The sequence below is a fragment of the Lycorma delicatula genome, chromosome 1, assembly GCF_047948215.1.
Source record: "Lycorma delicatula isolate Av1 chromosome 1, ASM4794821v1, whole genome shotgun sequence".
NCBI lineage: Eukaryota > Metazoa > Arthropoda > Insecta > Hemiptera > Fulgoridae > Lycorma > Lycorma delicatula.
The window spans coordinates 321,706,443-321,723,453 of NC_134455.1; the positions used below are offsets into that span (position 1 = coordinate 321,706,443).

At 29.7% G+C, this 17,011-nt stretch overlaps 1 protein-coding gene across 1 annotated transcript in view; it reads left to right on the forward strand.

The window, feature by feature from the left end:
• Positions 1–17,011, forward strand: part of tefu (Serine/threonine-protein kinase tefu) — a 297,692-nt gene that overhangs the window by 44,316 nt on the left and 236,365 nt on the right. Inside the window, exons 8-10 of the mRNA XM_075382004.1 lie at positions 8,909–9,013; positions 9,985–10,212; positions 13,270–13,451. Of these exons, the coding sequence (XP_075238119.1) occupies positions 8,909–9,013; positions 9,985–10,212; positions 13,270–13,451 (515 nt within the window). The remainder of the gene's footprint in view (positions 1–8,908; positions 9,014–9,984; positions 10,213–13,269; positions 13,452–17,011) is intronic.

The following is a 17,011-nucleotide window of genomic DNA, read 5'->3' on the forward strand; positions in this document are numbered from 1 at the left end:
CTGAGTATATTTAAAGACTGGGTTAGACTAAAAATACAACAAAAAATAGAATAAATTTTCAATAGTATCAAAAAAAGTACAAGTAGCAAGTTGTGTATTCACAGAACTTGTTAATAAAAAATTATATCTCATATATTCACAGAATCTGCAATTTTTAACATTTGTATGCCATGAAATTGTAAATATCTTGTTTGGCAAAAAATTTGAAAGTGAGATTCTAAAAACTGTAATGCAAGGTAACACCATTTGTTTGATGTGTTCGCACTACATCTCAAGATGTAAGGTTGCAAGCAGTGACATTTCAATAGATAATGTGATGATTGGAAAAAGCAACTGATATCAGTGGTAAAGCTAAACTTGTAACATTCAGGAGATTTTAAAACAGCCATAGTTATTTTATCAATCACTTCCATAAACAATGAAGGGCCAATTCATCTTTGATTTATATAAGAGATTGGTTTTTCTTTAGTTCATTCAAATTGATAAATTTAAGTATTACAGAAGAGATACAGGCTGGATTGACTGAGGCTAAAATTTAAATATTCAACAAATTGTACTATTTAATATTAGTTGTTTCTTCTAAGTAGATTTTCCATTATCAAAAATAAAGATATAAAGGTTAAATAACTTCCACCTTTCTCCACTTCAAATTTTTGCAATCACAGTTTTTTTTTGTAGTAAATAAAACAAAGAACAAGAATAAGTTGTAGCTTGAAAGTTTGAAAGCAAGTCTTAGATTCTAGTTTTCTAATATGGAAGATTCTTTTTACCTGTCTAAATTATTGATTATACACAGCTAAAATATTTTTTTATAAATTTTGTATTTCTTTTAAAATTATTTTCAGTAATTAGCATTTTTGTTTTTTAAAAAGAATGTTTATTAGATACAGAAAGAATAATACAGTTTTCTATCTAATTTTCATCAATTTTGCATTAATAAAAAAACAATTTTTAAAAGTTTTTATTTACATTTTATTGGCTGTATTTACATTAATTTTCTCGGAATTAAATTGGTTGTAAATTTTGTTATTAAATTAACACATTTATTAGTTATGTAACAAGCTATTGTATTACAAACCTAAAAAAACTTGTTTTTCAGTACCAAATTTTGTGTTTTACATCAGGTATCTTAAAAACAACAGGATTTGCAGGTGTAGGACCTGTTTTATCATATCTAATCTCCCAGCACAAATTACATAAGAAACTACCAAATTTACTTTTCATTTTGGATCCCAAAAATTACAATAGGGCTTCTTTTTATTAGAAAAGCTGAAATCCAGGTAAAATCTTTCGCTAACCGTAACTTGAAAATAAAGTGTTTTCAGACTTACGTTAATATGAACGTTTTTCATTATTTTCACCAGCAGAACATGTCCTGAAAGTTTCTCTGTTTCTTTGTGGGACACCTTGAATGTGTTATATTATATATATAATCAAACTTGATCCAAGTAGAGAAATTAAAAAGTAAATAAGATGATAACTTATTTTTTCATAACTTTACAATAGCGTTTTCATGGCAAGCCACATCTTCAGTTATAATTTTAACTTTTCATTTCAGTTAATTTTCATTTTTTAATTTTTATATCAGACTACATATTAAACTCTTAAGACATTTGAAATATATATAAAAATTTTTTGATAATTTATGTAATTTCATTTTTTATCAAATTAAAATTGAAAATTAAGAATTAAAATAAAAAAAAAATAAAAAATGATATTTACTTATAAGGGTTGCAGAAGATGGCAGCACTAATTCAGCTAAAAATAATGATATTTTTGATATTAAACTAAACAAAAAATATCCTTAGGAAAAATGACAATTTCTCCTTTGTTCTCCCCCTGTCTGCCATTTTGTTATTTTTATATAAAAATTTATATCTCAAGTTCGGATAGACGAATCACATTAATATTTGGTAAACATCCTGGTAATAAATTTTTTAAATTAGCAAAAATCAGGAATTAAATACCTTTGCAAATTACAAAATGGCAGCGATGTTTATTTTTCAATCCGTTATATCTCTGTCAATATTAGTTTTATCAAAATTTGTGTTGTTTGTTAAAATATTAAGCCTTTTAGTTTAAATAAAATGACATTTTGTTTTTTTAAATCAGTTAACAAATAGCCGAGTTATGACAGAAAATTTATATAATAATTTTGTGTCTGTTTTCATGTCCACTTTACGTTCAATTCGATTAAATATTAATTGTTTTTATTTATTGTTAATTTTAGTATTGTAAATTAATATTAAGTTAAGTAATAATTTTCTCACAATGAGATAAAATATTAAATAATAATAAAACAATTGATATTAATTTTTCACTTTGAATAATTTTACACAGGCCATTGCCCTGGCCTGCCCGATGACCTGACTTAACCCTCTTGACTTCTTGACTTGTGGGGCCATTTGAAACATATTACTATTTATTCAATTCAACATTGAGGATCTTCAACATAGGATCAAAAATGAATTTCAAGAAATTAGGAATATTCCCGGAATTTTTGAACAGTTAAGACAATCTCTCAGAAAAATACTGGGGACTTATGCAATTTCTAGTGGTGGACGCTTTGAACATCTCATAACTTTTAACAGTTGATAACCATTTAAGTACACCTAATGTTCTACAATAATTAACGTAAGATTTTCACAGGTAGTTGTTTTATTTTTTCAATTATTTGGTCTATTATTTTGAAAAAAATTATTATTTAATTTGATACTAATTTACAATACTAGAATTAACAATAAATAAATAAAATTAATATTTAATCAAATTGAAAGTAAAGTGGACATGAAAATAGAACATAATTACAACATTATTAATCTTCTGTCTTAACTTGGCTATTTGGTAACCGATTTTAAAAAATACAATTCATTTTGTTCAAAGTAAAAGTCTTAACATTTTAGCAAATAACATAAATTTTGATTAAACTAATATTTACGAAGATATAATGGATTGAAAAATAAACATGGCCACCATTTTGTAATTTGCGAAAGTATTTAATTCTTGATTTTTTGCTAATTTTAAAACTTTATTACCAAGACGCTTACCAAGTATTAATGTGATTCATCTATCTATACCTGAGATATAAATCTCCATATAAAAATATCAAAATGGCAGACAGAGGAAGAACGAAGGAGAAATTGCCATTTTTCATAAGTATATTTTTTGTTTAGTTTTACAAGTAGAATCCGAAAAAGTATAGCCAGCTCACTGTTTTAGAAGCACTATATATCTTTCTCTTATAATAAAATGAAATTAGGTAGATTTCATAAGAAACTACCTATTGTAATTGGTACCATGATTCGACTTCCAGAAAATTTTGACATATCTTCACATTTCACTTCCCTCAGATCCCAAAAACACCGTCAGCTTAAAAGTTTATGTATACATATATACGAGGGTAAGTCAATTATTATCCGCAATCTAGTTATAAATTTTATTACAATACAAATAGGAAACTTACATGTATATCATTTTTCAACATAGTCCCCTTGCATTTCAACGCACTTGGTCCATCGTTGCACAGGCTTCCTGATGCCCTCATAAAAGAAGGTTTTCGGTTGAGCTGCGAGCCAGGAATGCACCGCTTCTTTCACTGTTTCGTTCGAGGTAAATCGACAGGCCCTTAATGCCTCTTTGAGTGGACCAAACAACTGGTAGTCAGAAGGGGCAAGATCAGTACTATATGGAGGATGAGCCAGTACTTCAAAGTTGAGTTTCTGGAGTGTTTCAGCAATGTGGGCAGCAGTATGTGGACGGGCATTGTCATGCAACAACACAACACCTTTCAAGAGCAGTCCTCGGCATTTGCTTCGAATTGCAGGCTTCAACTTGGCAGTAAGCATCTCATTGTAACTTGCACTGTTTATTGTCATACCCCTTTCCTCATAATGTTCCAGTACTGGGCCTTGTGAGTCCCAAAAAACCGTAAGCATCAGTTTTCCTGTAGATGGTTGGGTCTTGAACTTTTTTTGCAGGGCGAATTTGGATATTTACATTACATACTCTGCCATTGACTCTCTGGCTCGTAATGGTGGATCCATGTTTTGTCATCAGTGATGATTTTGTCTAAGAAGATGTCCCTTTCATTACCATAGCGATCCAAATGTTTTTGGCAGATGTCCAAGCGCGTTTGTTTATGCACTGTGTGAGTTGTTTTGGGACCCACCTTGCACAGACTTTATGAAACCCAAGTCAGTTGTGGATAATTTTGTAGGCAGAACCATGACTAGTATGCAGACAATGTGCCATATCATCAATAGTTATTCGTCTGTCTAAGGAAACCATGTCACATACACGCTCAATGTTTTCCTCATTTGTGGCAGTAAACGGTCGTCTGGCTCTTTCGTCGTGCGTAACACTTGTGTGACCATTTTTGAAATTTTCAATCCATTCGTAGACACTCTGTTGCAGCAACACACTGTTCTCTTACTCTACCAAAAGTTTTCAATGAATTTCAGCCCCTGATACCTTTTCTGACCACAAAAAAATGGATCACTGATCGTTGCTCTTCTTTGGTGCAAACAGAAAACAGAGCAGTCATGGTTAACGGCAGGGCAGCGATAATGGAACTAACCTAGCAGCATCAAACCTGCACAGACATAACAACAATTAAACCATGCATGCGTCATCTATGCAACACAACAGTACTATCAACATAAACAAAAATGTAACTAAATTGCAGATAATAATTGACTTACCCTCGTGTATATATATATATACATATACATATACATATTTCACTTTCTTGTGGACATGGTAACTGCCATAATTTTGCACCAGTCACTTTCAAATTGTTCCTTAAAAATAACTCATCCCAAAATCTCGGTCAAGTTTGTTAACGGCCAAAATCGGATCAAGGGGTTGGAAATGGGGCTTTTTCAAAAAAACAAAATATCACTATAACAAAAAGCCATTCCTCCCTTAATAGGCACAGTATTGAATCAGTTTATATTAAATCCTCTAAATATTACCTAAAACTTTTGTCTGAAACAATTTTTGATATGACCAACCCTTACAGCAAGGGATGACCAAAATATTGTTTGAATTGTAAGAAGATGGGGCTTGTATGCTAAACATGTGAAGCTTTTTTTCACATGCAACCATTGTTATATTGAGTAAATTTGAAGTTTTTCTTAACTGTAAGGTGGAAATCTTTTTTATCCCCTATTTAGCACCGGTGAAATCTATCTCTGCCTTCCAGTGTGTCGAAAGGGATCTTTTTTATTTATTATTTGTTTAGAAATCCTTTACTGCGATATCTTACTCATTACTTATGAAAGTGAAGCATATTAGTAGCCCATTGTAATAATCTATATTTCCTGCATTATGTGAGATTAATTGAATATTTACATGAGAATATTTAGTAAAATTTAAAAAAAATTATTTCAGCAAAAGTTAAAAAAAAAGTAGTTTATGTACAAATACTAATTTTGATTTCTGAAATAAGAACGTTTACTTAAAAATAGCTGAAAATAAAATTTAAATTAGCAGTTTTTGTAATTGTGGACCATGTACGAGGTGTTCAAAAAGTAACGAGAATTTTTGTTTATTGGATAGAATTTTATTTATTTGTCTACATTGATGTTATTCTCTTCAAAATAGTACCCATTAGATATTATACACTTATGCCTTATGCCAGTGCTTTTTCCAGTCCCTGAAACACTTCTGGAATTCGATCTTTGGAATAGTGTTTAGCTCTTTCAGCTCACTTTTAATCTCATCTATGCTTGTAAAACAACGGCCCTTTACGGTTCTCTTTATTTTTGTGAATAGGTAAAAGTCACGTAGGGCCAGGTCTGTGATTATAGCGGCTGGGGAATCATTACAGTGTTGTTTTTGGCTAAAAATTGATGAACAAGCAATGAAGTGTAAGCAGGTGCATTACCATGGTGTAAAAGCTATGAATTATTTTTCCACAAATCCGGGTGTTTTTTTTAAGTGCACAAACAGCGTTGAACTTGTAGGTAATACTCCTTATTGATTGTTTGATCTTGTGACTAGAATTCATGATGCACTATGCCATTAAAATCGAAGAACATGGTGAGCATAACCTTCATATTTAACCATTCTTGTCAAGCTTTTTTTGGTCTTGGTGATCCAGAATGCTTTTACTGGGATGATTGAGCCTTAGTTTCGACATCATATTTGTTAAAGCATGTTTCATCACCTGTTATGATACATTTCAGTAGTTCTGCATCATTGTTGACTTCATTTAGCGACTCCTGAGCAACTTCCATTCGCCGCTGTTTGTGTTCAAAATTCAATAATTTTGGAACAAATTTTGCTGTCATACATTTCATACCCAAAACATCTGAAAAGATTTCACGACATGATCCAATTGATATCCCAACATCATCAGTGATTTCTCTGATTGTGATATGGTGATCATTCATAATCATTTCTTTCAGTTTTTCCATGTTTTCATCGGTTGTTGTGTGCTGGGGCGCTCATTATCTTCAACGTCTTCACAGCCTTCATACCACTCGTAAACCCTTGCTTTACTCATAGTAGACTCACCAAAAGCAATATTTAACATTTTTAAAACATTGCTACATTTTATTCTATTCTTATAGCAAAATTTAATACAAATTCTCTGATCCATTATTTATACAAATAAAAAATTGCTGATTATACCAAAACACATGTTATCCTTTTGACAGCTGACAACAGACTAAACGTCCAATATGGCTAAAATTGTACAAATACTTTTCAGACATGTTTATTTATACAACAACGAAAAAATCCCGAGGATAGGACTAATATAACCTGCAAAATTTCAAAATTCTTTTTACTGTTTGAACATACCTGGTATATGTTGTACTACATAGGCTTTCCCTGAGTAATAGTCCTCCAGAAGGGATGGGTTTTATCAAATATTTTTGATAAAATATATTGATAGTTGAATTAAAACTGTCTTTGTCTAGCAGGTCTTGTAAAGTCAGATTGGCTGTTCATATCTTAAGTGAATGTAAAAAAACAAACTAACCTAATAGTAGTAGAGGCTGATATCTATTATAACTTTCTTACAAATCTTCCTTCTTGCATTAAGAAGATTAGTTTGGGCTATCTTCCTGAGATCCTCTAGGTTGGAATGGTGAACTTTCCTTTCAGCATTACTTAGAGTAATTCATAATAAAAAATTACACTCTTTAATCTTAAGGTGAGTTCCCCTTTTAGTACTGCTATGACCACCGATGTGTAGAGAAGAAAGATATTTTTCACCAGATTATAGACAACTTTTTTCAGTAACAGTTTTTTGTTTTTCTCCATTTATTGTTATTGATATGGAAGAGAGCTTTTCAGTGCCTTAGTTTTAATTTCTGATTTTACCCTATTAATTGCATTCTCTAATCTATCTTGTGCAGATGTAACTTGTCTTTTTGATAAAAAGTAATGATTCGTATAGTTTAAATAAATTTTAATTTGCAAGTGGTTAAAAGAGCAAAATATTAAAGACAAAAAGCATTAATTTGCCTAAAATCAAAAATCATATTAATATTATGATATGAAAACTAAAAATTGTTATAAAATTAAGTGTTATAAAATTGGTATAAATATTAAATTATGATTGGTTTAAAAAAATGAAAATGTAATGATAAGCATACATTACAAACAAGTATTATTTTATTTTATTTTCAATGAAATGGATCAATAACAGTCAAACTGAATAGAGTCCGAAGAACCTGAGTCTTTGAACCTTTGAATCCTACCTAGTTCAGAGTATTTGGTATAGTAGTTTGTAAAAAAAAAATTATTACTATTGCTCAAGAGTCAGTGACCTGAACTTCTGACATATATACCACATGACCATGGCACACATCTTGAAATTATGTACTGAAGAACCAAGTAATAAAGGATTTATGCCTATTAATCTACCATGCAGTATGTGCCAGTAGAAAGAATGGAAAGTCAAGAATGGCAGTGGGAAGCCTTCTGTCATATAAGCAACAATAACTGAAGAAAAATATAAGAAACTGTATCTGAGAAAAGTAGAAAAGTAGTTCACATTTTTATACAAATTAAATTTCCTTATCGATTTTATTAAAATTATACTTAAGAAAAAAATTCATGAAATTTTCTTCGAGGAAAGTTGTGACTTATGATTTTGAAATGCTGGTAGACTTTGTGTTGGGCTGAGGCTAAACTCACAGGTTAACATGGTCAGCCTGTCAACCTGTGAATTTCATTTAACAGAAAAACCGTTCAGGAGGAGTGTCTTAATAGGCAGTCAGACTGTCTTTTATTTTATGTAGAGGATTCTTAGAATTAATAATATCCTGATTAACAGTAATATTTTAATGAAATCATTAACAAATTTTAAATAATGTATCATTTTATTTTAGTTGTATGACAAATTAGATTTTCTAAATATTTTCAAATAAAATAATGCTGAGTTCGCAAACTACTGATGATCATCCTAAAAGAAATTCCACGCATTAAAACAAAATTTTTTTTTGAAGAAAGGTTTACCTCCCAAATGAAAATGAATGTGGTGAAAGGAATGATTAAATTGGTAAATCAGTTTATTTTGTTAATCTTTCTGTATTTAATTATTTTGAGTTTGTCTTTTTTAATAAAAAAATATGATGAAATGAAGCTGTTTTTTAGATAACTGAGTAAAAATTCCTTAAATTTTTAAAAATAAAGCGAAACATAGATTTTAACCATTTTCAAGGTTCCGTAACCCTTTCAGTGATGAATGAGTAGTATAATTTTAAGTTATCAGTTCAATTCTCTTTGGGTATAAATAAGTTAGCTAAGTTTTATCACGTTACAAACCCAAAATATAGTATGAGGATGGAAAATGACATCTTTTATGTGAAAAAAATTAAGATTGATATTAATTACAAATTTATCAACTTCAGGTATTTTTTATGTGATTTGTAACATTAATTTTCTTTTATAGTTGGGGACTGAGTGTCATAAAGCCATTTGTACTTTTGCTGAAGAAACTATGTCACTGCTGTTAAACTCTTATGGAAATAGGTGTGATGATACATCCCGAAAAAAGGTGAAATAATCTGTCATCTGTTGCATGCAACAGAGTAGTGTGCACACTACTCCTGATTGAATTATTAAAATGAATTGGAATTGACAGTGTATTGATTGTTATAATTATATGCTGGTTTACAAAAAATTATTCAGTTATTTTCTAATTTTGCTCTACTTTTAATATAATAATAATTAGTAAAAAAATTCTTATTAAATTTTTTGGCTTTTTTTTCTGATGTCAATGGTTTATACATATAATAAAGTATGTTACCAGACAATTGAATATATAATTTATTACATGTTAAAATTTTAACACTTTAAAATAACCAAACAATCTTCTTTTAATCATGGTTGATTAAAAACTGACTGGATAGTTATCTAATGTAGTCAAATTATTTGTTTCATAAATACTTTATTGATTGGATCGTTTACTAGGTGTGTTTTTAAGTAAGATCTTTTTTGAAAAAAAAAAAAAAATCAATTAAATATAAAAATTATTTATGGCAACCAAAACAATCCAGTATTATCATTATTCAGTATAACTTGTCATATATAAAACCAGCTGTACTATGATATGTCAGTAATTATACATCAATAGTGGAGCGATTTGAATATTACATTGTTAACAATATGCCTACTTACTATTTAAAATTCTATCATTTAAAAAATAACTGTCAAATTAAAAAAAAATCTTGTTTTTTGTATTCTATTCATTTTTTAATTATATTTATTCATATACATTTCAAGATACTTTAAAAAAAAAAGGTAAATTAATAACATCTTACAAATATTTGTGGATGGTAAAAATTTAGCAAATTTCACTCTATACTAGTTTATTATAAAAATTCAATAGGTTCATTGTATTATGGTATAGCTTTTTTATTTGAAACTTTATTTACAGCATGCCTTCTCAGATTTTGGTTATGAATGTGATGTGTTGTTTTTATATCATGTTTTTTTCAGTATATGAATTTTTGTTTTACTGTGCAGAATTACTTAATAGAATTGTTGGTGATCCTTGTGCAAGCTCATCATCCTGGTGATGCTGTTGTTGGTTCTGATGAGGCCTTAGCAGGTGATTGGGATGTTTGGAAAAGGCATCTGCTTGCAATTTATTGTTTAGTGCAGAAAGAATTATACAATTATCAGATTAGTAGACGGTCAAATTATCAATTAAATGAACATTTTATTACACTTGCTGTTGCTGTAATGAAACAGGTTAGTGTTACTACTATTATTGGTTATATTGCTTTTTTCTTATTTGTTAATGTGAAGTTTAGAAATTTGGTGTAAGCAATTTCATTATTTTACTTGTGTGAATCTTGTTTTTATTTTTTTTTATTAAAATGTAAGTGGTTGTGTTTAAAAAAAAAATTTTCTTCTGAGTTTATGTATAAAATTATGTTTAGATATTTGGCAATGGAGTAGAATGAGCGTGGAAGACCATATCATTATCATGCTTTCAAAAATTACATTGATACTTTCAGTGTACTTTCTGTAATCAGCTAGGGTATGTGCATTAAGCTCTGCCTTGATGTTTTGGTCTGGTGACTTATTAAACAATTCTGTTTCTTTATAATATTGTACTTGGTCTGCTGTAATAGTAAATTCCACTAATAACTTCAATATTTCATCAAATCTCAGAAACCTATTTAAATTTTGTAAATTTATTTACAAAAAATTATGTAAATTTTTATTTGCTTCTAATGAAGAAATTGATGTCACTTTGTTTCTGTAAAAAGCAAGTGTTAAATATTCCTTACGCTTACAACTGCTTCTATTTCGTGTCAGCAAGCCAGAAAATTTGTTAGTATGCTAAGTAATAATGATTTTAAAGTTATCAGTGGGTGGGTTATTTATTTTTAAGATCAACAGTACATTATTTTTCAGTTCAGGAAATGTAATTCTCCAACTTTAAAGAGATATAAATTTTTGACATGAATGAGAAATGCAAAACATTTAAAATAAGCAAAATGTTGCAAAACATTTTATGCACTTCATTTTATGTTTGTATTGTAGTGTGTTCAAATAGAATGAAAAATATTTCATTTTTAAATATAGGATAGTTCCTTAAGTCAGTTTTTGTATCATATTCAATAAAATAATTTTTTTTTATAAGGTTCATAAATGCTTTGTTAATTCTCTTATTGATACAAACTGATAAGTGAACTAATAATGTTATAGATTATACAAATATATAAAGTGTAGTCGTGGTATTAAAGAATGTAATATTTAATTGGAGTTATTAAATTAAATATATTTCTTAGTTTATTGAATTTAGAGTAAATCCCAGCTTCAGGTGGGGTTTAATATAGTAATAAACTAAAAGAGAAGTGTGGCACACAATATTGTACCTTCTGTAATGAAAACCCCCACCTCTCTCTAACAATATTTTAATCTAGTCTTTACATCACTTATACAAAGATTAAAGTATAAGAAAAACTGAGATTGAAGCAAAATCTAAGGAAAAAGATATTGAAATTAAAAATAATTATGTGTTGTGTTGGTAAAGATAATAATTTAAATTAGTGTAATTATTGTGGTATAACTGACCTGAGTAACAGATTCCTGCCAATTAAGAAAGGAGTAGAAAATTTAATAATGGGAGGAATCCAGAAAGGGGCTAAAAGAAACCCTTTTAATAAAGCTAACAGGTCTGTTTAATAATTTTCCTTTGTAATACTGTCTGCTGACACATCTAAATGGATGTTATTCTGTGAGAAGAGTTACCGGACCAAGGTAGGAATTTCATGGGAATGTGAGGTGGAAGATCATTCTCATCACTTTGAGTTGGGTCTGGTCCGGCAGATAAACAGGATAGGAGTATAAATACTCCAGGGAAGGCCAGTTGAAAAGTCAGATTGTGAGAGAGTTCTAAGCAAGGGAGTCAAGGAAGGAGCAAATTTCTAGTGCATACACATTCAACACGATTAAAGTAAGGTCACGCACGAGTAATTCCAGTGTGGACAGTACATGAAAACAAAAAAATTTGGTAAGTTATTGTTAGACTGTAAGTAAAAGAGAAAATCTACTAAATTTCATTCATAAATTGTTAGGGTAGTCGTATATTTGTGAACAGCAAAGGTATTTGCAGTTAAAGAACTTTATATTTGTCTTAACTGTTGTACTATTGTTGTTAATACAAGACTGTGGTTAAAAATGTTAAGATTAGCAGTCATGCTAATGTCCTTTGTCAGTGGGACTGAATTCTGGTTTTCAATATTTTTTTTTGTCTTCAGTTATTTGACTGGTTGGATGATTCCCTATCTATGATTCCCTATCTAGTGTCAGTTTTCAATATTTAACTACCTGTAAATAAATCCTGACGATTAAATTTTGTTTTGTATGTAATCACTGATTATTATTATTAATGTTGTGGATGTGATTACCTTGATTATTATCTGTTTATTACTGACGTTTATTATTATTGTTTACTGTTGTCATTATTGTTATTATTCTGATTATTATTGTGAGTTGTTTATTATTATTATTATTATTATTATTATTACTATTGTCATCATTATAATTATTATTATTGATTTGTCTTGTTTATTTATGTTCTTACATTAATGAATTGAAATTATATAAACATTTTCAATTGTCAGTCTCTCAATATCCTAATCGAGCCACGACACAATAATATTTATATGGAAGTATTTTTTTTAAAGTTTTTCAACAGCAATATGTGAAGTCAAAATGAATAGTGGGTTTTGAAAGATTGATGTACTAATTGAAACTTGGTTGGTTGAGAGAAAATAGAATGGAAAGATTTTAATTTGAGAAATTCATTAGAGTATAAAATTCAAACAGACTATGTTTGATTATGAATGGATAAGATAAAAGTAGCAAAAAGTGAATAAAATTAGACAAGTGTATCAAAAGCTTGATGGCTAAAAAAATAATTTGTTTGCGGCAAGTTTTTACCTGCTGTGCATACTTCATGTGGTTGTTTTAATTTGGTTTATTATGCTATAGTTGAATTTCTAAGATCTTTTAAGTTAGAGTGAAAACATTCATCATAATAAAATTACTTTATTATTAATTTATAAAGACAAAAGAAGATACTTAGTGGGGTAGGTCAGTTAGTACAATTTATTAATTTTCATGGAAGTTTTTTTAATTTATTACTATAATTTATTCTACAAGATAGTAGCTTTTATATAAAATGTTCAATTTTTAAATTGGGTTATAAGTGTGTGTACATTGTGTATCATGTAAAACTAAAAAGATTTTTAAACTGGTAGCCATATTAATCTATTAATTTCTTTTTTAAAGGTTTATACAAATTTTAATATATGGCCAGGAGTGTTTGATGTCACAGTCCCAGCAATGAATGATTCAGTACTGTTGTCAGCTCCTAATGCTAAGAGACGACGTATTGAAGCAAGTTTTCAAGCACTCTTAGAACAACTGGTTGAATTATCTAATGGCAAGGAACCACTGGTTATGTGGCCATGGTAAAATGAGATTTTGATTTTAATCATACTTTTAAATTTTAAGTGAATAAAGTAAGTTGAATTTTCTTGAAAAATATTTAATCTGAATAATTCTGTTGAAAAATTTTAAATTTACATTATTATGGGAAGTAATGAACAAAATCTCATACGTTTTTTGTTCAAAACAGTTTTTTTCAAGTTGTAGATCTTTTTATTCTACAGAGATTGATTAATTTACTGCATTTATTTAATTTTGTTTTTACAGCAAATTTTCAGTACAAAGTAGAGCATGAATGGTATATGGTCCTAATAGAGCCTTTATTTAACAAGTCCCCCACTACTTAATTTTGTCTAAATGATTTGCATCAGTCCAAATCTTGTTTAAAAAATATAAGGAGATAATTTTGTCAATTAAAATTAAAATTGTAAATAAAATGAGGTCAGTGATGATTGATTAGTTTGACATTTAAAAGAAAAGGTTTCTGTTGCATTTTACATCTTTCATTGTCTTAATGTACTAATCAGGTCTAACTTGATCTTGAGATGCTTTGATCATGTGTGTGTATATATATATATATTAAATTTTATTAACATAAACCACCTAGTAGAGAATATCACGATACGACGTATTTTATCTCAATTTTATCATGAAAGTACTTTAGTGGAATTTTGTATCTTCAGTCACGATTGAATAATAAACTGAATAATTAAACTGCATATTAAAAAGACACTAAAAATGTTAAAAATTAAAAATACTGAAATAAACCAAGCACAAGATCTATTGTTTGTTACATTAGTGCAATATTATAGTGAAAATTGTGTACTAATTTATTATGTGAGTGTTGCTATTGGTTGCTGTTTTTATAATACTGTCTTCCTCAAACACTCCCTAATGGTTTATCAAATTGAAATTTTTGTTTTTATTTACGTATGCAATATTTTTTAATATATTTACTCTTTTGTCATCTTTATTAAATTTCTAATATTTCTAAATTTGTGTTAATATCAGAAATAGAATGTTTAATTCTTTACTAAATGGTTTGGCATATTAGATAAACCTAATTTATTACTTTTGTAATTTGTATAACGTTCAAGGAATTTTGTTTGAAAGGATCTATTTGTTTTCCCTATGGGTTGCGCGACATCCCATTGTGACCTTTAATCAATTTTAAACCTTCCCTCTGTTATATCATATCCAAAATAATAGATAAAATTCTTAGGAATAAAATAAATTTACCTAATGCATTTAATGTAAAAAAATGATTACAAGTTAATAAATAAATTAAACAGCTTAAATTTAAATAAAGAAACTAGAATGGTTTGTTTCATTCATAATGAAACTAAATGGTTAGTTATGATATAACTAACATGTATCCTAGTATAACTATAGACCATACTATAAAAATAATAAAAAATAATTTAAAAAGTAACCCAAGGAGATGCAAAATTTATTAATGGTATCGTCACTATTATAAGAAATATGTGTCAACAAAACTATTTTGAATTAATAACAAATATTATACAAATAAAAAATCTTAACCTGTGTGGGATTTCCACTATCAGCTATTATGTTAGATATATATTTACAGAATTTTGAGAGTAAATTAATACGTATCACTTGTACACATAAAGTTTTAATTTACGTACTCATTATCATCTATAGTATTATATAAAGAGGAAAAGGAGTTTTTTTGTTTGTTTGGGATAAACAAAAAAACCACTTGATCAATTGCAAGCAAATTTTTACCCATGTTTCTTGGTTCAATTGAGAAGGTTTTTATGTATATTTCACCTTAAAAAAAGATATGAATGTAATAGTGGTGATTTGCCGGTGGAATCACAAACTTTATTGAATTGAAATAATGAACTGTGAACTGTGAGTCTCTATCACTCTTTGAGCTGGGTTTGAACTGAATGGTTCTAATATTGCAAAAATAATAGAATTAAATTTACGTTAAATAAAATAATCTTAGGTGCTAGCCAAAAGTACCATAACTTATAATTTCCACTGTCTCCTTCAAAGTAATCCCCATTGGCATTGATACAGTGATCCCAGTGTTTTTCCCATGATTCCATGTTTCCCTGGAAGTCTGCAGGTGTAAGTGTTCGAAGCACGTTCTATGTTTCTTCCTGAAGCTCCTCAATTGTGTTAAAACAATGGCCTTTCAACCGAAATTTTATTTTTGAAAAGAGAAAAAAAGTCGCACAGGGCAAGGTCAGGCGAATAGGGTGGGTGGGGAATCACTACCGTCTTTTTGGAAGCCAAGAAATTCCGAATAGCTAGCGATGTGTTGTCATGGTGCAAAACCCAGCTTTGTTACCTCACAGTTCTGAATATCTGCGCCTAATGCTTTCACGTAACCACTTCACAATAGAACATCCCATTGACAGTATGACCAAGAGGAACAAATTCCTTATGGATAATGTCTTTGATGTCGAAAAAACAATCATCATGGACTTCATGTTGCTGTGAACTTGGCGTGCTTTTTTTGGCCGCGGTGAACTTGGCGACCAGGTGTTTCAGGTGAACTTGGGGGACTTCCATAGTTTTAGTGTCATACCCGTACACCCATGTCTCATCACCGGTTATGATGTTGGAGATGAAGTTAGGGTCATCTCTTGCTGAATTTTTCAGTTCACTACAGACAGCTACGTGATTTGTTTCTGGTCGCTGTTCAACAGTCTCGGTACGAATTTTGTAGCAATGCATCACATGTTCAGATTGTCCGACAAGATGCGTTGCACAGACCCATATGACATTTGTACAATTGCACAAACATCATGGATTGTTTGTCTACGATCTGCAACAATAGCCTCTTGCACTTTCACGATGTTTTCCGGTGTTGCGCTTGTTGATGGTCTTCGTGAACGCTTATCGTCATCGACTGTCGTTTGTCCAACTTTAAATCGTTTGTACCACAAAAAAGTTTTACTTTTACTCATAGCATTGTCACCAAATGCTTCCACAAGCATGCGATGGGTTTCTGCACCAGTTTTTTAAGCATGAAGGAAAATTTGATACAGGTTCTTTGCTCTTTAAAATCTGCCATTTAGATCTTTGCCAAAGAAGTAAAACACAGCATTACACAACCGCACGAAAGCCAACAATGCAGCCTCTCATTGTCATAGCTGTTGGAACACTGATTCACAAAGAGTATTGTTAGCCACATCTAGCGGCAGCAGGTTGTACCAGCAATGGTTCATGCGCAAAATTCAAATTCCTAAACTTTTGGGTAGCACGTCGTGTATTTATATATATAAATGAATGTTTATTCGTCCCATATGCATTCCTATGCCATTCATCCAATTGCGATGAAACTTTGGTGAGTTGTTGTGGACATGCCTGCAAAGATTTCTGAATTAATTTGAACCCGCTAGGTGGTGCTGGGGGTCCAGATATATTGAAAGATTGTATTTATGGTCTGATGTGGCTCTTATTCAGCATATATGTTAGTTATGTGAAAATATTTTTGCAAAAAATGGATCTGCTAGGATTGAGATATTTCAAAAAAATTTATTTATTGTCTGATTTGGCTCATTCAGAATACATATTAGTTGCGTGAAAACAAAAATATTTTTGC